This window comes from Artibeus jamaicensis, unplaced genomic scaffold (genome assembly GCF_021234435.1).
Source record: "Artibeus jamaicensis isolate MK-2021 breed Jamaican fruit bat unplaced genomic scaffold, CSHL_Jam_final scaffold_286, whole genome shotgun sequence".
In the NCBI taxonomy this organism is placed as follows: Eukaryota; Metazoa; Chordata; class Mammalia; order Chiroptera; family Phyllostomidae; genus Artibeus; species Artibeus jamaicensis.
In genome coordinates, this window is record NW_026522034.1 from 3,745,591 (window position 1) to 3,768,424 (window position 22,834).

Sequence of the window (22,834 nt, forward strand, 5' to 3'; positions counted from 1 at the left end):
CGCTGCCCTGGACACTGGGCCTTCCCGGCAGCTGTGCGTGTGAGGAAGTAGAGGCAGGCTTGTGTCGGGGCTTCTCGGAGAACCAGCCTGTGGCTGTCATGTGTGTCTTTCGAAGAAACTCATAAAAATGCACCAAAGCTAGCACAAAAATTAATCAAAACCAGCATCCTACGTCCTGCTCTTCCCTCCACATTTGCTAAACAGCCACTTGTCCCTGCTCTGGGCAGGCCTCCTGAGAGAGTTTTGGTGGTTTGAATTAAAACACCAGCACAGCATGGTACCAAAGACCCACCTGCCCCTTTCCGTGAGGGGTACAGGAGGGGTCCAGATGGACTGTGGGAGTCACCTCTTCCCTTGGGGGTGGCAGCAGATTCCACCTCCTCCTTTCCTCAAACGTGCCCTCCCTGTACCAAATCCTAGGAAGCCAGTGGGTTTTAAATTCTGCCCCCATCTCAGGGCTATGGGTTAAGGAAGGTGTGGCTACCCATCCAAGAGGCCCTGCCTCTGCCTGGTGCCCTGGCACCCTGCCTAGACAAGACTCCGGACCCCAAACCCCAGCCCTAAGAGGGGATGCACTGCAGAATACCTAGATGACTACACGGACTTGTCCCACCTCACAGGAGGCTGAGGCCAAAACAATGAGCACCTACTGTGTGCATGTGAGGCTCCAGTCCACATGGCTAGGCCTGGCCAATGTGGGTCTCACTTCAAAGAGGACATCTGCAAGCTGGAGGGCACCCAGGATGCTGCGGGATTTTGAAGCCAGTTCATTAAAAGAGGAGGCTGCTTAGCCTGGAGAAGCATACACTCCCAGGGGACCAGATCACACTCTTCAAAGAGAAGAGGCTAACATCAGAGAGGGAGTGGAGGGGACCAAAGGTTTATTTGTGTCTGTGTGCATGGAGTAGCCATATAGGCTCAGTGATTCTTAGAGCCCAAAGGACCTCCAAAACCAACCTCCACAGAATGTGCAACAAGGAGAAGTTTTCTGTGTATCTATGTGTAGTTATACACACACTCATCTATATACACAGCTCCAGCTTAAAGCAGTTCACTGGAAGCAGTGGGTCCCATACAGAAGGAGGGAAAAAGCTTAACCTATCACCAATAGAACCAGCTTCAAGCACAACATCCCACACCAGGAGACTACCCATTTTTGCCATTCTAGAAACCACTGGCTTTGTTGCCTAGTCTGCCCACCAGCATGCTGCATGGCTGACTGTGTGCCAGTGTCCCTAGAACTGGTACATGAGGCTTGCTGGGGTGACACTGTAGCCCCAGAGGGCAGAGCCAAGGGCCTGGAGTAGAAGAAGGGCCCTGGGAGGCAGGGTGGGCTCAATGTGGGGGTGAGTGTTTCTATCAGTCATAGCCACTGAGCCATGGGATGAGCTGCTTCTAGAGGCAGGGAGCTCCTGGTCACAGTGGACAAGAGGAGAGGCTGGGCTGACCACTCATAGTCGATGTCATCAAGGAAGTTTTTGCCCAGGGTGGGCTGTTGAGATACCTCTGTGGTCTCTGTCTATTTGGGAGTCCCACAGTGTTCTTGTCCCTAGGGCTCTGAGAATGAGTGACACAAAGACAGTGGGTGTGGGGAGACTGTGTTCACCAAAATGCAAATTAACCAGGATGGCCTGTGCTTTCCTGCGGAGAAAAGAGGCTGTGTCCTCAAACAGCAAGGACCCAAATAGGGCACGAGTATTTATTTTTCCTGAGGTATTTCCTCTCAACAGCACACCTGACCGTGAGCATGGAGCTGCACCTAAAACAGAGTTGTCAGCCACAGGGACGAGGGGCCGCGAGGAGCCCAATACCACAAGTCCCCCTCCAGCTGGAGCGTCACAGTACTCTAAGACTGCCAGGCTTCAGGCGTGGCTCCTGGAGCTTTGAACAGTGTTTGATTTAAATGGTGGAAGAGTCGGTGTTTCTGGTCCCACAGGCTGGAATACAGACGAAGGCCAGGTACCTTCGACAGTAAACTGGCAGCCAGTACCTTGGGTGGAACAATAACAGAAGGAACCTGGTCTCTCTGTTACAATAGCCACATTTACAGAGCCCATGTGAGCACTCCCCGTCACTCGAATTGTTTGGTTTCATCAGACCTCTGATCAGGAGCCGACATCTGCTCATGAACTGATTTGCTCATTGTCTAGTCCACATTCCCTGCTCTCTAACAATGTATGCTTAAGGAAGACAGAACCTTTTTTCTCATCTTCAGCGGAAGATCTATGAAACCGAGATGGTATCTGCTACCTAGCAGGTGCTCGGTAAGTGTTTGCAGCTGCATGGAGGACAATGGCGGGATGACAGTGAAGGCGATGGTGAGGGATAGAGCTGGGGACAGGCCTTCAGACTTAGCTGCAAGGCCATCTGACCTGCTCATCGTCTCCTGACTCTCTCCCTCCACTCTGTGGGGAGAAGGAAGCCAAAAGGGCTCAGCTGCTTGCAGAGAGCTGTGTTCAAGTCTGATGAGCTTGAATTCAAATCAGATGCATTCCACGCTGCTGGTCCCTCCCTTTCTTCACTGCAGTTCGCAAGAGCAGCCCAAATTCCAGTCTTCCTCAAACACGTGTGGAGTAAAAAATAAATGGAAGGGAGCTGTGGCTGCAAGGAGCGTTAGGCCAAGTTCACCCACATTAGCACTTCACCCACAGGCCCCAAATTGGACTTCAAGGTTCTAGAATCCAAGTGAGTCCGTTATTAGCCAATTCTCAGATTGTTTCACCAAGAAATAGTGTAGTCACAAAGAGATTTAGCTTCTGTGTGTGCCAATGAGGCTGTGAAGATGTTTCTGTGTCAGTTTGCACACGTGTATGAGCATTTATATATGCATTAAGTGTGTGCTCCCTTGCAAAGGCGCATGTGTGTGCACACATGGGTGTGTTTGTGCACACATGACTGTTGTGCGTGGGTATTTGAATGCCACTGTGTGAGTGTATATGTGTGGAACTGTGTGAATGAAATCTTGGCTGCAGCATTTGAATCTCCTCTAGTACTATTTTCCTGGTACACACCCAATCTTGATTCTTTTTCTCTTCCATTCTTCTCAGAAATCCATTACTGAAAGGTTTTTGCCCGCCTCCAGGGGGAGGAGGGCTGGGGGAAGGGGAAGCTAAAATCACAAGGCCCAGATCAAAACACTCAGCAGCTCAATGAATTCACAGCGTTTTCCCGCATGACTTGGAGGGATAATTTAGTGAGGTCGCCAGCTGGAAGGAAAGGGATTAATTCTGCACTTAGCATAGCTCCGGTGAATAATTCATCACCAAGACCTTTGTACCCAGCCCCTGGGCAACTGGGGAAGAATCCTACGTACCTGCCTGTTGCCCGCCTGGGTCCCCGAGTGCCTACTTGGCACTCCTTTGGGTCCTCAGGACACACATGCCCCAGTAAAAGGGCAGGAGGCAGGGGGAGGTGAGGAGGAGGTGGACTGTGGCCATCGGCAGACTCCGGACCCTGAGAAGAGGATATGGAGCATCGAGCTCCAATCTGGGTAATCTGTGACATTTCTTCCCAAAGGCTCTCCTTCCCCTTTCTTGGGCCTTTTGCTGCTTCTGTGTGTCCAGTCTCGGTTTGCTCTGGGTCCTGCACCTGGTTTGGTGTGTGCATGGGGGTGTCAGGTTGTTATCTTTCAAACTCTCACCAGGAATTAGAGGAAGCCCTAGGGGGCAGTGCAGAACATTGCACAGGAGGAGTGCTAATGTAATGGGAGGCCTGCAGGGAGACACTTGCTGGCTGGTACATTCCTGGGTCTACACCTCTTACCCCACACCATGGCATTCCCTGTGTTCTTCACAGGTAAGGTCAGAGGACCAAGCAATACCCCAGAGCTGGTGGCTATTTTTCCTGGCCTGGGAAGCTGGCAGTCATGGGCTGACCCAGACATAACACCTGTCATCATTTCCTGGGTTCTTAGTTCTAAACTGCTCACATTCCAGGGTCATACTTGTCCCACCACCACAGAGTGGACAGTGGGAAGATCTGCAGGTGCCTGCAAAGTGCACTGGAGCCCAGTGACCGGGATCCACCTGGACTTGAAGCCCAGGGAAAGCTGGCGGGAGGCACAGATCTCCTCTGTCAGCCAGGGCTCTGCCCTGGTATTTGCCACTTGGAGCAGCACAGCTGTAGCAGGTAGCATTCCAAGAGTCCTCGTCCTGATCCCCAGAAACTGTGAGCATGCTGAACTGCTGTCACTGGCACAGTGTACCTTAAGATGATCAGGGCAGATCTGCCCTAGTCACACAAGCCGCTGTAAAAGCAGAGTTTTCTCTGATTGCAGTCAAAGAGGAAGTCACAGTTGTGAGATGTGAGGGGGATTTAACAAGCCGCTGGCTTGAGGATGGAGGAGGCCATGTGAGAGAGCATGTGGGCAGCCTTCAGGAGCTGATAGCCAGCAAGGAAACAGGGACCTCAGTCCCACAAGTGCCAGGAACTGGACTCTGATGACAACCCACACGAGCCTGAAAGCTCCATCTTCCTGCAGCCTCCAGAAAGAGATGCAGTCCTGGCAACATCGCGCTGGGTAGGACTGCCTATTCCAGAAGTCGGAGCTAATACAGGGGTGTTGTTTCTAGCTGCTAAGTTTGTGGTAGTTGGTTATGCAGCGACAGAAGCTGATATCCTAGTTCACCCTTGTGGAACATGGGTCCCAGTGAGCCAGGCGTGGCTGAGTCAGGTCGGAGGCTGACTTCCAGGTCTGGGCGGCCCTTTGCTCCAACTCTCCTCTTTCTAACCTATACTTTCTCTCTGGTTTTCTGGAGCCTCCAATCAGGCTCAGAAATTTCCATTCAAACATCAGTTCTGTCTTCCCTGAAACCCTTGACCCCAGCCCTGAACAATGTCAGCAATCGTGAAGGAGGCTGGAACCTACTGAGGGGCTACAGGAAGTGGCACAAGGCTTCCAGGATCTGATCTTCCCCTGACCTGCAGCCTTACCTCAGAGGAAAGCAGCTGAAAGGAGAGATCGACCGTGGGGGCCTCACCGGTTATGGTTTTCAGATTGGTGTCCTGGAAGGAAGAAGGCAGCAGTCAGAGCAAGCCATCCAGGGCAGCTTCTGCCTCTGCTCCACCCACTGTCTTAGGTTACTCAAGAAGTGCCCACTGAGAGCTACGCTCAGAGAATCGAGGGAGGCGGGAGCTGGGCTCCTTCCTTACCCTCCCGCCTCTGCACACCCTGCCCAACTCCACCTGACTGGCACCTTTAGACTTGCCTGCTGGCAGAATGGGGAAGCTCCCATTTGTGGAAGTCTGTTATGGCCATATGGCCAGAAGTATTTTAGTGAAAAAGGTGGCATAGAAGTAGACAATGGTGATAATAGTGTATTAATTCTTACTGGGAACTTATTCTGTTCTAAGTGCTTTACAGGTATTTCCCAAATAAATCTTACAGCAAACCTATTGGGGGAAAAAACCCACTATTATTATAAACCCATTTTACTGACAAGGAAACTGAGGCACTGAGACTTTAAGTAATTTTTCCACAGTCATGTAAGCTGGTAAGTGCTGGAATGAGAATTTGAACCCAGATAGTCTGGCTCTTGAGCTTGGGCTCTTGATTCTTGGCAAACAGAGGAATTGTATACAAGCATGTTCCCATTTTAGAGATGGATCTGAGGTTCAGAGAAGGCAAGTAACTTGCCCCAGCTTCTACACTGAGGACTAGGGCAAGTCAGAATTTGAACTCAGGTCTGGTTGGTTAGAGGACTGAGCTCTTGCTGCTACCCTATGGGGTATCCCTGTGCTTCTCCTAAGTTGCTCTGGGGCAATTTCACCACTAGCCCAAGAGTAAGACTGACTTTTGGTGTTCTGGGAACTTCTCACACCAGACAGTGGTCAGCTTCCATGGTGGGTGGGCCCTGCTGGAAGCTGCTGGAAAAGGCAGGTTTGCCCGTGTTGGTGAGGCAAAGAGGAGCAGGATGGGGCAGTGCGGGACTGGGTGGACCTGCCCAAGGTCGGGGACTCACGGTGATGGGGAGCCTCTCTACTCGCAACCCATTCAGGCCTTTCCCTCTCAGCATCTTGTGGTACAAATGGCTCTTCAGTGGCAACATGGAGACACCCAGGGGCTTGCTGAGGGTCCATGACTCATCGGCTTTCACTGTGGGGACAGCGGGGTGGGGCTGGATCAGCTGGGGTTCTCCACCCCAGGCTTCTCAGATTCCCACATCTGAGGCCCAACCTGGGCTCCATCCTTAATTCTCCCATCCTTTGCCACCCACCTCCTGCCTTTGCCAGCACAAACATCCTCCTTTTTCTCTGCTCTTCAGGGCTTCCTGAGTTTAAGGCCAGCTCTAACCACATTCCTGTCTCTGGGTGTTTATATGGAGCTCCCTTGTCCCTGTTCTTTGAGGGCTTCAGTCTTACAGTGTGGACTGAAGACGTGGATCAGCTGTTTTCTGAATCTATCTCCTCCTGACCCTCTAGATTCTTTGCCCTGAAGCCTCCACCTCCACCCACCTCACTGATAGGTGCATGGGGAGGGGTGGTAGTGAAATAAAAGCACATGGAGCCAGTATAGGAGTAGGGCCCTTCCCCACGAGCTACCACTTGAACAAGGAAGCGAGCCTGGCATCCCCCTGCCTGTCTGCATGAACTGGGAGATTGCCCTGGAACCCACCCCCACAGGAGGCAGCGGCAGGATGGACTGAAAATCCTTTCATACCTGCTCCGATGCACATCTGCCCTGGCGTGGCACCAGGGGCACTTACTTGAAGTTAAGGGGTAGTACTCCAGCACCAGGGCAGTGTCTTCAGAGAAGTTGGTGGCTCCATCTCGGTTTTGGAAGAGGAAGGACTGATTCCACAGGGGAAGCTCTGGGGATCCCCCAGAGTTGGACAGCTGAAAGGAGACGGTGGGAGCAGATGGTGGGGCCATAGGTTCTCCCCAAACAAGAGATGTCCAGATTTGGGGTTGTGTGCATGTCTACAACGTCTTTCTGGGAATAGTCTAGCCATTATCAATATAATGAGAATAGTTTACATGACACTGATGAACCTGGCAGCTAAGGAGAGTGGACTAGAATGCACATGCTCAAATAATGACGACTTCACTGTATTAGTGAGTGTGGGCGGTAGATGCCGTTGATTGACCATGTGTACTGTGTGGCTGTCACATTTGAAATGACTGAGCTAATATAGCAATGAATCTGCATTAAATTTTGCGTTAAGCTTGAACATTCCTCTGTGGAAACTATTCAGATGATTCAGAAGGCCACAGCTATGAGCAACTGGTGATTGGCAGCTTCATCACGACAACATGCCCGCTCATGCATCACGTCTCATGCAGGGTTTTTGACAAAACATGAAATCACCCATGTGACTCAGCCCCCCTACCCCTGCAGCCCAGATTTGGTGCCCCTCCACTCCTAGTTTTCCCCACACTAAATCACCTTTGAAAGGAAAGAGATTTCAGACTGTCAGTGGGATTCAGGGAAATAGGACGGGGCAGCTCATGGCAATTAGGACAACTGTGTGAGGTCCCAAGGTGCCTACTTTGAAGGGGACTGAGGTGTCATTGTTCTATGTACAACGTTCCTTGTAGCTTGTATCTTCTTCAATAAATGTCTCTATTTTTCATAGCGCATAGCCGGGTACCTTCTGGGTGGACGTTGCATATATGTCACCAAATGTTTGTGTCAATTATAAAAGCAGTAATACTTAATGAATAAATTTTGGAAAATACAGAAAAATAGAAAGATGAAAAAAACCCTAAATTCCTATACTAAAGACAACTGTTCATAAGACAGTACATTCTTGTAGTTTTTTTCCTATGCCTATTTCGTATATAATTGTTATTCTAACATCCTGCCTTTTTCATTTAACATGAAAACCTAAACATGCCCACAGTCAGTGTGGCACCTGTTTCCCTGAACCCTGGTGGCTGGGTGTTCTGTCACGTTCCGGTGCCCTGGTTGCTCCCTTCCTGTTTTTTTTTCTTTTCTATAATGACACTGCGTTGAACATTCTTTGACACATATCTCTGTATCTCAAATGATTTCCTTAGTTCCCAAAATAGAAATCTGAGTTAAAGGAAACACATATTTTAAGGCAATGGATTCATTGTGGGCGGACTGTTTTCCTAAAGAGTCGTACAGGTGGGTCCTGAGCAGTGTGGCTCAGTGGGTTGGGTGCCGTCCTGCAAATTGAAAGGCTGCTGGTTTGATTCCTGGTCAGGGCACATGCCTGGGTTGTGGGCCAGGTCCCCAGTTGGTGGAGCTCAAGAGGCAACTGATCTGCCCATTGACCTTTCTCTCCCTTTCTTTCTCCCTCCTTTCCTCTGTCTCTAAAAATAAATAAATAAAACCTTTAATTTAAAAAAAAGCATTGCACCAGCGTTTATATTTGTGGCTGGTGTTGTCATAGAGACCAAATCAGACATGACCCTACATCACCAGCCCTTCTCTGTCCCACACAGCTTTCCCAGTCCCTTGCAGAGGCCACAACAGCTCTTCATCAGACTTTCAGGAGACTAGACAACACAGTAAGCCAGCAGCTGGCACATCATGTGAGTACTATCTAAACAATGAAACAAGACAGCATTACTAATAGCCTCCAAATACAGGGCTGTATGAGACTTTATATTTTTAAAAATATACATATATTTTATTGATTGTGCTATTATAGTTGTCCCATTTTTCTCCTTTCACTCCCCTCCACCCTGCACACCTTTTCCCACCCACATTTCCCTTCTTTAGTTCATGTCCATGTGTCATACATGTAAGCTCTTCGGCTTCTACATTTTCCATACTATTCCTGCCCTCCCTTTGTCTATTTTCTATCTACCGTCTATGCTACTTATTCTCTGTATCTTTTTCCCCTCGCTCCCCCTCCCACTCCCCTGTTGATAACCCTTCATGTGACCTCCTTTTCTGTGATTCTGTTCCTGTTCTAGTTGCTTACTTAGTTTGTTTTTGTTTTAGGTGTGGTTGCTAATAGTTGTGAATTTGCTGTCATTTTACTGTACATGTTTTTTATCTTCTTTTTCTTAGATAAGTCCCTTTAACATTTCATATAATAAGGGCTTGGTGATGATAAACTCCTTTAACTCGACCTCATCTGGGAAGCACTTTATCTGCCCTTCCATTCTAAATGAAAGCTTTGCTGGATAGAGTAATCTTGGATGTAGGTTCTGCCTTTCATGACTTGGAATACTTCTTCCCAGCCCCTTCTTGCCTGCAAGGTCAATTTTGAGAAATCAGCTGACAATCTGATGGGAACTCCTTTGTAGGTGACTGTCTCCTTATCTCTTGCTGCTTCTAGGATTCTCTCCTTCATTTTAATCTTGGCTAATGTAATTATGATGTGCTTTGGTGTGTTCCTCTTTGGGTCCAAATTCTTTAGAACTTTCTGAGCTTCCTAGACTTCCTGGAAGTGTATTTCCTTTGCCAGATTGGGGAAATTCTCCTTTATTATTTGTTCAAATAACTTTCCCACTTGTTGCTCTTCCTCTTCTCCTTCTGGTACCCCTATAATTCAGATGTGGGAATGTTTAAAGATGTCCTGGATGTTCCTAAGCCTCTCCTCATTTTTTTGAATCTTGGTTCTTCATTCTTTTCTGGTTGGTTGTTTCTTTCTTCCTTCAGGTACACACCATTGATTTGAGTCCCAGTTTTCTTCCCATCACTATTGGTTCCCTGTACACTTTCCTTCATTTCACTTAGTGTAGCCTTCATTATCTCATCTAATTTGTGACCAAATTCAACCAATTCTGTGGGCATCCTGATTACCAGTGCTTTGAACTATGTATGCATCTGATAGGTTGGCTATCTCTTTGTCACATAGTTGTATTTTTTCTGAAGCTTTGATCTGTTCTTTCATTTGGGCCATTTTTTTTCTTGACATGCCTGTTATGTAGTAAGGGGTGGAGCCTTAGGTGTTCACCCAGTGGGGCAACCCAAGTGGCTGGGTTGTGAAGCTCTATGTGGGGCAGGGATCTGAGAGGGAACAATGGTGCTTGCTCCACTCTCTCCCCCATTTCAGTTACTTCCCCCACTTCCCACAAGTAAACTGGGCCCTTCTGGTGCCGATTCCTGTGTGGGTGGATTTTTGTAGGTTCTAGGACCCTGTGGGTCTCTCCAGCTAACTCTCCTGTGACGCTGTGAGTTTCTCCTGGCACCTCAACCCCCACAGGTGTTTTTAATTGGTGTTTTGAGGCTTTATTTCCCTGTGCTGGGACCTTGGATTGTGTGCTCTGTCCTGCTCCCCAGTTTTGCCTGGTTTACCAGCACAGGAATGTGGACTGGCCTGGTTCTGCCAGCCACCTTGCACGTCAAACCCCTTCCCAATCCGCTGCCTTGCTGGGTTCATCAGCTGCTGCTTTGCATGCCTGGGTCTGCCAGCAACCACTTTTATTTTGCCACAACTGTCTCAGTCTGCCCCTCCTACTGGTCTGGATGACTGTATCTACTTTCACTCTTTGGTTGTTGGACTTCTATATAGTTCAATTTTCTGTCAGTACTGATTGTTTTGTTTCTAATTCTTTGTTGTCCTTATTTTGGTTGTGCGAGGAGGCACAGTATGTCTACCTATGCCTCCATCTTGGCTGAAAGTCCTGTATGAGACCTTTGGGGGTGGTCAGAAAAGCCATTCTGTGGGAAGAGGGACCAGTGGAAGGCTCAGAAGGAAGATTGGCAGGGTGATGAAGAGGTCCCACCTTCTGGGTGGGAAAACAGCCCACACAAAAATGTGGAAGTGGGACCAAGCATGGCTTTGGTGGAAGATGCCCGGAACAATGAGGGACTCCAGGTGGATGAGGTCTAGCTTCTGCAAAGGCTGGGAACGGGGAGTGTCAGCTTATAACCCCAGCAGGCAGTCCTGCACATCCCGTCACAGGGAAGGGCTGGCGGTCATCTCTGCAGATTCTCCAAGTGGCTGTCTTGTCTCTGCCCCCAGCCATGGCTGTCAGCAACAGTGGCAGCTGCTCCCACCTCCCATTCCCCTGTGGGAATCAGTCATCACTCAAAAGGTCAGCACAAATGCACCATTGGCTCCAGGAGCTGTTGATGCAGGATTGCAAAACCTCAGTGTGGGTCTATGGCCCCTGTGGTGGCAGGACCCTGATGCCTGTCACACTAATGTGTCTGCTCCAGCTCTCCAAGGCCCAGCCTGAGACTCAGCTGTGTCTGCCCATCCCTACCCCTCGGGAGATGGGTTATAGTCACTCTAGGGGCCTGAACACAGGGACAATGACGGATAATGGGAGTGTCCTTGAGAGCAGGCTATAGCCACTTGGCCATCGGGCCAGGCCAGAGAAGCTGCTTCTGGGTTCTGTGGCACTTGGGAGTGATGATTCAGGATTGATCCCCAAACCATGTCCACCGCAAAGCTATCCCATTCTCCTGGGTGCCACAGGGGCAGCCACATAGCCTGGACCATCCGCCAGACACTGACTGGGGCACTAAAGGACAGTGACTCGGTCTTCCTGCTGCCTATCTGTGGCTTCTACCCTGAGAGAGGAGTCTTTAATGGACACTGACTGTCCTCTCTGTGGTCTGGTCATGTGTCCACATGAAGTCTTACAAAGCAAGAAGTGGTGTCTGACTGCCGAGTATGGACAACTCCTTCCCTGAATGGTTTCCCAGGATGCATTCCCAGAAAAGACCCCTTCAGACCTAGAACTGGGGAGGAAAGGTCGGCCTCTCTTGTGTGTGTAGCGGGCAGGGAGTGGGGTGGGGAGCAAGGAATCAAGGAAGGAATTGAGGCTAGAGCACCTCAGAGTCTGGTGCCAGGACCCTGGTGTGGGTGCTGGTGGCATGTGTGAGGGACTGGTGGGGGAAGAGGAAACCAGTGTCCACAGGTGCTCACAGGAGAGACCGTGGGCCATGGAATTAAGGAATTTTATTAATCTTTAGCAAAGCCATTAACCCATAGTCGCTGGGTAGACCTGCCTTCCCTGGAGACGGATGGAGTCTTCATTACATGGCCCATGGTTCCTTCTTCTGTGTCTCGGGGCCCATCATACCCACACCCACACCCGCTGCTGCCTGCTCTGCTCAGGCCTGTGGTGGCCATCCTGGGAAAAGTAGCTGCCAAGAGCTGGTGCTGAGTGGGGCCCGGGGGAGCTAGGATGCCTTGGCTTGGGGCCTGGGTCTGTCTCAACCTCAGTCTTGCTGTGTGACCTTAGGTAAGTCCTTTCCCCACTCTAGATCTTAGATTTGTCACTGTCCAATGTCTTATGCTCCCTGCCTTGATAAGCTGTTGTGAGGGTTGACGGAGATAACAGGTGTTTTGCTGTGAAGGTGAAAGTTCAATTTAATTGAGCTCAGCAAATGTTGACTGGAGGCTTCTCCATGTGATACGCCTCTGGGGTGCTGCAGGGTATATAGGGAGCTAGAACAAGAGCCTGCTCCCCTCTGGAGCTCATTGCCTTCCAAGGGGATAAGACACATACCCCTCCATGATCTATGAAGAGGCCTAAGCAAGTTGAGGGTTGTGGAAGCTAGGGTATCAGGGGGAAGACCATTCAGGCTCAGAGTACAGCAGCGGCAAAGACTGGGAGGGAGAGAGGACCTCGCAGGTGTGGAGAACAGCCAGTTCACCACAGTCTCACCCAGTGAGACTACAGAACGCCTGTGAGGAGTGGAGCAGCGAGCCAGGAGGCTGGAGGGAATGAGGCTGTGTATCTGCCTGACAGTGAGGGTTTTGTCCTGTTGATGACAGGGACAAGGGGTCCAGGGAAAGGGCCTAGCCCTAGGCAAAGGGTCACTGTGGCTGCTTCTCACTAGGTGGATGTGAGGGGCTGAGTGGAGGTTTTGACAAAGGCCAGCACTAGGGCAGGATCTGTGGGAATACAAGGAGGCCCATGAGAGCTTGGGTACAGACTGGCCGTGAGGGGCTGATCCAGGACAAGGTGACACTGGGCATAGGCACCTCCTCTCACCACTGCTTGTGTTTCATCGGTCAGGAGCTCTGCAGGAGGCCAGGACAATAGGAGCAGCCCGTTGGGCGATGTCCCCCCCCTCAAAGGTGCTGGGTGCAGGGTCAGAGTTAAGTCCTAAGTCCCACCCGTGCTGGGTCCAGCAGACTCACCAGAGCTCAGGTTTTGCCATCATTACCAGGTTCCAAGAGGGGTGAGCAGACACTGAGGGCCACCTACCTCTCAACCATTCCCCTCCTTCCTCCTAGCCGACAGAATGAACTTTGGGCCATGTGGCCCCATTCTCCATACCTGCCCGCATTAGCTACTGGCACAGTGATGCCACATCCCTCCTCAGTTAATGGCTGAGAGAAATGCACGTGACCCAATTCTGTCCAATGAGATGAGAGGGCTGGTCTGCCAGGGGCTACAAAGGAGGTTTCAAGTTTCTCACTAAAGCCCTCTTCCTCTGGTCTTGGTTATGTCTAGATGAGATGCTGGGGGCACATTTTGTCTGCATGAGTTGCTTGCCAGCTAAAGATGGCAATTCAGGCGCGTTGGAAAGATCCTGAGTCCTTGGGGGTACTGCTGAGCTGACACACTGACCAATTCTGGCAGCATCCTATGTGGGGGATCCTTGCGGTATGTGGCAATAAACTCCTTAGAATTTAAGTCCATGTGAGTTGGGGTTCCTATCGTTTGTAGACAAATGCAACAAGGGCAATGGCCAGGCTGGCCCCAGACAGGGCATTTGGTACCGGGGAGGGGCAGCTCTGAAAGGGATGGAGCCCATTTAGCTTTCACTCTAGGCTTGGGCACTTTGCACAGGTTAGCCCTTTGAATTCTCCTAACAGTCCAATAAGGTAAGAATCAGTAGGTCTGGAGAAATTGAGCAGCTTGCCAAAGGTCACACAGTAAGTCACAGAGCTGGAGTCCAGTCTCCAATCCCCGCCCATGGTGCTTTGGCATGGCAGGCAGCTGGTGGGAAAAGCCCAGGGCTGCTGACAGGTGTCTCTCCCAGGTGGGGCTCTGCCCACTACCCTTCTTTCCACCTTGTAGCACAGAAGCTCGCCTCCCACTGCTGGCACCTGGGCATCTCTGCCTGTTGCTGGTGAGCTCTCACACGGCCCAACTGCCATGGTACTGGGTAGCCTTCAACAAGTGTTCTGCCATGGTTGGACCTCTGGCCTTGAGTCCCACGCATGTAAGAGGGACTGGGGGCAATTCTCTGGTGGTGAGGGTACCTCCCCCATCAAGACTACTTAGGTAGCAAAGGCAGCCAGAGAGGGGCTGGGGGTAGGGTAGGGCTCACTCATTAAAGCAACCAGTGCCTCCTGCCCCTTGGGACTGCCTGCTGATTGGTTTATTATTTTCTGGGCAAATGCAGGGCCATGTGTGAGATGACTCTGGGGAAATCAGGCCAGGGATTAGTTTGGGTTTGAAGCCTCTGTCCCCAGGGTTTCCCTTGGTTCCACCCCTCCCCACCCCCATCACTCTTGTCCATGTCTGAGCCTTCTTCAAATGTCTTTGCCTTTTAAATAAAGGTTGGGGCTCTGAAGGGATGCCTTATCCTATATTTGCCACACCAGGCATGAACATTAGTGGGCAGACAACAGGAAGGACTTCCCAAACACCCCTGCCTTCTTTAAGGCCCTTAGGAATTCTGGAACCATCATGTAGGACAAGCTCCTGCTGAAGTGAAGACCATGGGAAAAGGTGAACCTGGCCATTTGCCTGGACCCAGCCACCCTTCGCGTGCCCTTCCCTAACATACTCAGACATACTGGCCTTGTCTCCAACCCTGACCTGCATCCCCACCTCCACAACTGTGTCGTTGTTCCCAATTTGCACCAAACCTCCCTACTAAAAACCCAAGTCCTGCCCTGGCTGGTGAGGCTCAGTGGACTGAGTGCTGGCTGAGAACCAAAGGGTTGCCGGTTCAATTCCCAGTCAGGGCACATGCCTGGGTTGCAGGCCAGCCCCTCAGTAAGGGGTGTGTGAGAGGCAACCATACATGGATGTTCTCTCCCTCTCTTCTTCCCCCTCTCTCTAAAAATAAATAAATAAAATAGGGAACACTAGTTCCCCCCCATTCTCCCTGCCCGCCTCCTCCCTGGCAGCCATCGTTTGACTTTCTGTCTTTCTGAATTTGCCTACTCTAGGTACCACATGGAAGTGGAATCACAATATTTGTCTTTTTCTGTCTCCTCTCTGATCTTTACAGCTCTGACAAACCCCCGGTTTGTCATTAGATTACACATCACCTTGTGCTGCTGTTTAACCTGTTCACCAGACCGAGAGCCCCTGCGGGTGCCTTCCCCACAGCACAGAGGGCCCAGCCCTGGGCACGCAGCCCTGGGACCCGTGGACAGCTACCTGACCGCGTGACTGGCTGAACGAGTGTGTGGGTGAGTCACCAGGGGTCTGACCAGTGAGAGAATGAAAGGGAAGGAGCCGTACCTGAGGGCACCCGTTCTGGGCGACCTGAGGGACGTCGAAGTTGATCACGGAGGGAATCGGGAAGGAGAGTGGGGTGACGGGCAGCCCTAGGGCGGCCGGGTCCTGGTTCATCTGACTGACCCTGGGAAGGCAAGGGGACAGGGGTAAGGATGGGAGCGTTTCAGGTGTCTAGCATTCTGGGTGCCGGGCCCAAGCCTGGCAGCCAAGGACCCCCAAGTGGACTCTGGATTGATGTGAGAGGGAAGTGCAATGGCCTACCTAGGACAGATAATGGACTGTGGTCCCACCTGGGACAGATCACTAGCTGGGCCTCGGGAAAGGTCACCTTGGTTGGGGGACGGCCTGCAGCTCCCAGGTTCCCTTCCCCATGCCTTTACTGCGGCCTTGGCCTCATCCACATGCCTCAACTGCGCAGCTCTGAAATGGGCCTTGCATCCCCGCCTCACCTGCAAAAGACCTCGCCAGAATGACCCGCCCCACGGTGGGAATCCTGGTTTAGGCTTGGGAAGCACGGAGGCTGCAGGAGTGGGATTCGGGGCGGGGTGTGTGCACACACCTGAGCTCTCTGAGCTCACAGGAGGGCTGGGAGTGAGCGCACCCATTATCTTTATTCCTCCAACCAGCAAGGAGGGCTCACAAGCCTTCAGAATTGGACAGGAGGTGCAGGTGAGTCAGGCAGTCCTCCTGGGCCACCAGAGTCGGCAGCAATGACAGAGGCGGACAACCCGGGAGATGGTGCTGACACAGAGGGCACATGTTTACTGTGGAGCTGCTCACACCGTGTGGTCTCCAGCGCCGAACTAGCCTGAATCCCCTCCTGAGGACTGCGAACACCCCAAACCCAAAAAGAGGTCTGGGTCGAAGGGAATGAACCAGGGCTGGGGCCGGGGAGACTTTCAGGAGGGCGAGGGAGGGGGCCCGCAGACAGGGCTAAAGGTCATGAAATTCTGAGATGAGCCTTAGGCTGCCTCCTTTGGGGACACAGTGAACCACCTTGGCCCTGAACTCGAGTGAGAGGGGGGACTCTGGTTATGGTGGGTATGAGATGGGGAGGTAGGTCCGGAAGGGCTAAGGACCCCCTTTCCTCCTCTGTATGCTGCTCCCACCAGCCTGCTCTCGGAAGGGGTCTGAGCTGCCCCCTTCCGGGGACTATGGACAGCTTCCTGGGACCTCAGTCCCAGTAGGGAGGCTTGAAGGGCCTCGAGGGGAGGGCAGGCTTCTAGCCACCCCCCACCTTTGTCCTCTGTCCTCCCCTCCCTCCTTGCTCACACCACTTGGGCCCTACTCACTTAAACTCCCTCCAGTTGGAAACTACCCGGGCAATGACCGCCATGGGGCTGGGGTTGTTGACTAGGGGCTCATTGATTCCCCGAAGAAAGACCTGGGGGAGAGAAGAGGCCGGTGAGCCCCAGGTGGCCCTCCTGCCTGCCATCTTTCTTCCCAGCGATGGGCTCATTCCTGCCCCCAGGCTTCTGCACCCGCTCCCACCTGCTCCCGCCTTCACGAGGCTCTTTTCTCTGCTCAGGGCTGCCCTCCTTCAGGCCCTGTGCCAGGCACCGAGTAGGCAGGGGTCGAAGACGCAGACACCGTCCCACACACCTCCACTGCCGTCCCCAGCAGCCTCTCCAGGCTCTCGCCCTTCGTCCATCCACGGGCCCCCCTTCTCCCCCCAATTCTCACCCAACTCCCCCAAGCTGAAATTCCAGGGGCTTCTTTTACTTCTCTGACCCCCTCACCGGCGCCTGCTTCTACCCATCGCCTTTCCCAGGCAATTTGATACAGAGTGGCAAAAATTACCTTCTTAAAAACAATTTGGATCATGTCATTCTCCTGCTTGAGACCCTGCAATGATTGTCCCCCTCCCTGCCCTCAGGCTGAATGTTATAATTCTCACCATTCGTTCAATTATAACTGGAGCAGGTGCCAGGCCTGCACGAACTGGCCTGTCTGCCCCTCAGCCCAGGTCTCCTGCCAGCCCTCATCCTCCTCTTTTCGCTCCAGTCTCTTTTGTGTCACTCTTGAACGTGCCCCACTGTTTCTGCCTCAGGGTCTTTGCCCGAGCTGATCCCTCCGCCTAGACTCCTCCCCACCCCCACCAACTCAGTGGCAGCTCCTTCTCTTCCTTTAGAGATTAAATGTCACCACTGTTCTGTGAACACTCTTACTAAAGTAGCCATCCCATTCTCCCAGCCCCTGGACGGCCTTTTCTGTAGCACTGGTTAGAGCTTGTGTTTATTCTAACTGCTTTCTTATTTCTTTTCTAGTATAGACCCCAGACTCCACAGGGGCAGGGACATACCTCGGTACCTACCTCCCTGACTGCTGTATATCCAGCTTTTAGCAAAAGCACCTGGCCCAGAGAAAAAGCCTCATGTGTGTTTGTGGAATAAGTGAATGCTGTTAATGAAGGAGAAAAGGGGAGGAAGAAGCTGACTGTGTGTATGAGGGTGAGAGAGAGACAGAACCACAGAGACCCTGGAGGGGAAGGAGGACGAGACCAGCAGAGGCCTCAGGGAAGGGCTGGGTGGGGTCCTTACTACAGTTCTACACCAGCTCAGCCACTCACTGCGTCTAGGTCACTGTGTCACCGTAGCCAGTCCCTGCTCCACTCTGGGCCTCAGTGTTCCAAGTTGGACACTGAGGGGTTGATCATACTCTCCCTGGTCCTTTGAGCTCTGCCATTCAATGGGAGGAGCGGGCCTAGGGGTGGGGACTTATTCTGGGCCCCTCCCCCTTTTCTCCTTCCCTCCACCCCCAGCACCCTCTCCTAAGCCCCTCGGCCAGGACCCATCCAGCTGGCTGCCAGCTAACCCCACACAGGTGCGAGCGTTATCAGGTTTAAAACAGTGCTTAGGACATTCCAGCTGTCAGGGGGGCCTCTGGAGACCGAGCCCCTTCACCCAATCCAAAGGATGAAATCTCCGAGGATGGCATCTCAAAGTTTGGGTGGGGGTGGGGTCGGGGCCTGAGGGGTTCCCCCTGGTGCTGTCAGGCTTTATTGCTCACAGGGACTCCAGCAGGCCTGAGGGCCAAGCGTGGGGCCTGAGGGGGGACAACTCACCACTGTTCTGGGCTCAGTGGGCGGGTGTGACTGGGGCAGCTGCACAGGCAGGCCTGCTCCTGACAGCCCGCGAGTAACAGGAGTCATTTCTGCTCCTGCTATTCTCTCTCTGGTCTGTCCTCAGGAGCCTCTGGGGGAGTAGGGTGACCTCTATGCTGGGGCAGGGGCGTGGGCAGGGTGCTGGAGGGCAGAGGGGCCCCGATTCTGAGGCTGGGGCAGATCTACAGTGGGCCCCCTGCAGGGCAGGCTGTTCTGGAGCAGCTACTGGTCATCCTCAGGACCGGCCATGAGAGGACAGTGGGGAGGGAGGAGCAGAGGGTGCCTGCAGGTCTGATACGTGCTGCCATCCATGGGGGGAGGGGGAGGGGAAGCAGGTGTGTGGGTCATGTCCCCAGCTGTGAAGTGGGACAGAAAATATTTCTTGCCCCGCCAGCTCACAGTGCGATGGGGAGGATCACATCACCTGGGTTGGTACAGGGGAAGCCTGAAGCTTGCCCCGCCCCCCACCCCGGCTCCACACTGATCATACTGAGGCCAAGGCTAGATTCAGATGTGTCACTCCTGGGAAGATCGAAGGCTAGGGGAAAGGGAGAGGGGTTAGACCCCTGGACCACACCTTCCCAGAACATCGATAGTCTTCCTGAGGCCATGAAAAGCCTGGGGGTAATGGTGGGGGTCTGTGTGGAGGCAGGACCTGGCCATGGCCTATTTATGGAAGAGGCTTCATAAATAGTTGTTGAATGAATGAATGAATGAATACCTAATTAGACTGACCCAAGTTCTTCAGAAACAGGACTCAAGGAAATGTGGGGTGGCCCTACACTTCCGCTTGGAGGGTGTAGGCTCTTGGTTAGGGGTCACTGCTCTAGAAGGGACAGAATAGGAGAGAAACAATCAGGAGACGGGAGCGAAGGCGGGGGGGGGGGGGGGGGGGGGACGGTGCTTCTCCTGCCCTGATGAGATTCGGACAGACACTGGGCTTTGGGAGCCGCCGTCCTCCCTGCGGCAGAACTCCCTGTGTGGTTTATGAGGCACAGAGAGAGGAAAGGCGAGGTTAGGGCAGGGCTTTATGCCTGGAAAGCACTAGAAAATGTTAGGCATCATTATTCTCATCTCTATCTTCATCAGCCCTGCCATCCTAGGACTCTGTGTCAAACCACTTAGGCTATTTTTGAAAGACCCAGTTACTTTTCACTTCTGTATTTCTTCCCCAGATACCTCTGCCCCACACTGTCAGGCCAGCCAGAGGTGGCCAAGGGCCAAGCCTGGAGCCTGTCAAAGCTTGGCCCCTTCCCACTTGCTCCCCACCCCCCACCCCGGGGGCCCAGTCCGGCACCTCCAGAGCTGTGTGTTTACAGCCAATGCAGCGGGGGAGGAAGCTGCCCTTCCGGACAACTGTTGCGTACAGTTGGGTCTTGGCAGTGACTTCATCAGCTTTCCCAGTCTTGGTGGGCTGGGGGTTGGGCTAGGGAAGAAGACACACACAAAGCAGCATGACTAAGGAGCAGACCTTGGCCGTAAATCCAGCCCTCTGCAGATGAGCATTGGCATTGCTCCACTGGGGCACCGAGCTGATAATTAAAGGGTCCCTGTGAGCCCTTCCAAGGAGATCAATATGACGAATCTGTCCTTGTCTATTCAGATATTTCATCACTCTCACAAGGACCACAGCCTGCTGGCTCTCTGTAAGGATGTGATAACTAGGCCTGGACAAGAGAGCCAGGAGGCCTGGGTGATGCTCCCAGAACTATAGCTGAAGTGCTGAGTCTGCCAGGTGAGTCACTAATCTCTCTGTGCTTTGCTTCCTTGTCTCATCCTGAGGCCTTGAGTGTGGGGCTCTCCTTGGGGCTTAAGGAAGGTCCAGACCCCTGAGGTCATGGTCGAGGAATCACTTGGAAAGGAGGTCAGGCCCTGACTGGTGTGGCTCAGTTGGTTGGGCATTGTCTGGCAAAGCAAAAGGTTGCCGGATTGATTCTCAGTCTGGGTACGTGCCTGGATTGTGGGTTTGATCCCAGTTGGGGCATGTGCAAGAGGCAACCAATTAATGTTTCTCTCCCTTTCTTTCTCCCTCCCTTCCCTTCTCTCTCCTAAAAAAAAGTCTTTAATAATTAAAAAGGCCCTGGCTGGTGTATCTCAGTGAATTGAGCACGGGCCTACGAACCCCACAATCACATTTCAATTCCCAGTCAGGGCACATGCCTGGGTTGCAGGTCAGGTCCCAGCAGGGGACTCACGAGAGGCAACCATACACTGATATTTCTCTCCCTCTCTCTTTTCCTTCATCTCTAAAAAGATAAATAAATTTAAAAATATTTTAAAAAATTAAAAAGAAAGAAAGGAAAGGAAAGGAAGGAAGGAAGATAGAATGAACGAACCAGGTCTTGGGGAAGGAAGAGGGGTGTGGAACTAGCCTGAGCTGAGCCCCTACTATGTGCTGAGCACCTTGCTGGGTGCTTTATGCCAGTGATTGCACTCAGTCTTCCAAATGGCCATGTGAGAAGGCATATTGTCCTAATTTTGTCAATGAGAAATGGAGGCCTGGGGTTAAGCGCTTCCTGTGGATCTACAGCTTGCAAGCAGCAGCCCTGAGATCAGAACTGGAGCAACCCAACTTCACATTGTTCTTTACTCTAAACCACTGTAGGAGTCTGGGGCGCACAGTGGAGGAGAGGGAAACGATGCTTCTGCTCATCTGTGGTCCAGTGCCTGGCACTCAGTAGGTACAATAAAGTACTTGAACAATGAGGAAGTAAATTCTCCTTTCCACTAATCAGCCCTGGGAAGAGGGGGTGGGCAGGGGAGCTGGCCTGGGAGGTTCAGATCACCAAATAAGGGGCCTGAGGCCCACTAGATGGGTGAATTCCAGGGAACACATTATTTCACACATAACCCCAATTCTCCTGGGGCTTCCTCCTGCCAAGGTAGCATGTAGAAGCAGCCCAGGGAGAATTGGGTTGGGAGACAGTGTGACCTGGGCTCACCCTTGACTCTGGTCCTCACTTGCTCTGTGACTCAGGATGAGAGGATTCCTCTCTCCTCAGTCCAAGTCCTGTGTATGCAAAATATAATTCAATTTGTCTTGAGGATTAGAGGTGATGTGTAGATTGTCCAGCCCAGGATCTGGAACACAGCAGGTACTTTGGAAACACTGTCTCGCTTTGATTTTTAGATACGTACCCACTCAACATCTATGAAATCAGAATGTACCTTCAGTTGGTGTATTCATGTGTAGTGGTAGATGTTTTATACCAATTGGCCGGTTTTATGAAGATAAATTTGGAGAACTACAAATTTTTATGGATATCGTTCCTGTTTATGTGCCAGGAGCTGTGTTTCCTGGGCACCACATGGTCTAGACTTGTCCTACTGCAGGGTGGGCATGGATGCCCAGGGCTGCTCTGAGGAAACAGCTAGAGGCTCTCTCCCTACCCCTCCCAGGCCCAAGTGGGCCAGAGCTCAGGGCTCTGACTCACCTCCACCAGCTCAAAATGGTAGGGGTGGAAGACACGCAGGTACTTGATGGGGATTGGATAGGACAAGAGCTCCTCGTCTTTGTTGTTGTCCACCACCTTGAGGACTACGTCTGGAGAGAGAAAAAGCGAACACAGGATCAGGATCAGGCTTAGCTGACCACCATTTCCCCCAGTGAGGTGGGAGGCATTGCTGAGAGTAGGGGAGCAGGAGCCACACTGAGGAGTCCACACCCATGCGCACGTGTGGAACACGCACACACACACACACACACACACACACAGGCGCACTTCACAAGCACTGTCTGAGCCCCTGCCCAGGACAAGGCGCTATGATAAGTGCTGCTAGAACCCAGAGATGCAGCTCTCAACTGTGGTCTAGAAACCCCCAGCCCAGGATGGACAGGTACAGAGGGGAGCCCAGCCCCCCACGGCAGCAGACGCACATGAGCATGTGCAGAGATACCTAGGCAAGCAGAAATAGTGCCCTGTCCAGGAACAAGGCTCCGTCTCCTGGTCACAAACCCTCTCACCCACTCCTCAGCCAGGGATTATGTCTCACACTTGCAGGCGGGGGAAGAGATCTGCTCAAGAAATCTGTAGTACAAATGCCAATAAAAGTATACTCCAAGTAAATAAAAACTAAACACTAAGAATCATGTACCACCGAGAAAACTCCCTCCAAAGAAATGACACTTTGCCATAAAATGCATGAACTTTGGGATGAACTCTGAGGAGAGCACCAGCGACCTGGAAGTAATCATGGCAGCACTATTTTGCAAACACCTACTGTGCGCTAGGCTTGAGGACCTGCGCTCCTGAGCTGTTGCCTCAGCAAATCTCACCACCACCCTTTATGTAGGAGCCCCCACCTCTGGTTTTGAAGTGTGGACACTGGATCTCACAGAGGTTATATTATATGACTTGATCAGCATCACACAGTCATCAATGGCTGGTGGGAGGGCCTGGATATGGCCATTTTCCCACTGCAGAA

General features: G+C 52.1%; 1 protein-coding gene across 1 annotated transcript in view; it reads right to left on the minus strand.

The window, feature by feature from the left end:
* CCDC33 (coiled-coil domain containing 33) overlaps positions 1-22,834 on the minus strand; it is a 117,681-nt gene that overhangs the window by 48,845 nt on the left and 46,002 nt on the right. The window contains exons 7-13 of the mRNA XM_037134513.2: positions 21,844-21,953; positions 19,707-19,823; positions 16,599-16,690; positions 15,310-15,430; positions 6,705-6,834; positions 5,961-6,094; positions 4,933-5,004 (exon numbers count right to left, since the gene is read on the minus strand). Coding sequence (XP_036990408.2) covers positions 4,933-5,004; positions 5,961-6,094; positions 6,705-6,834; positions 15,310-15,430; positions 16,599-16,690; positions 19,707-19,823; positions 21,844-21,953 — 776 coding nt within the window. The remainder of the gene's footprint in view (positions 1-4,932; positions 5,005-5,960; positions 6,095-6,704; positions 6,835-15,309; positions 15,431-16,598; positions 16,691-19,706; positions 19,824-21,843; positions 21,954-22,834) is intronic.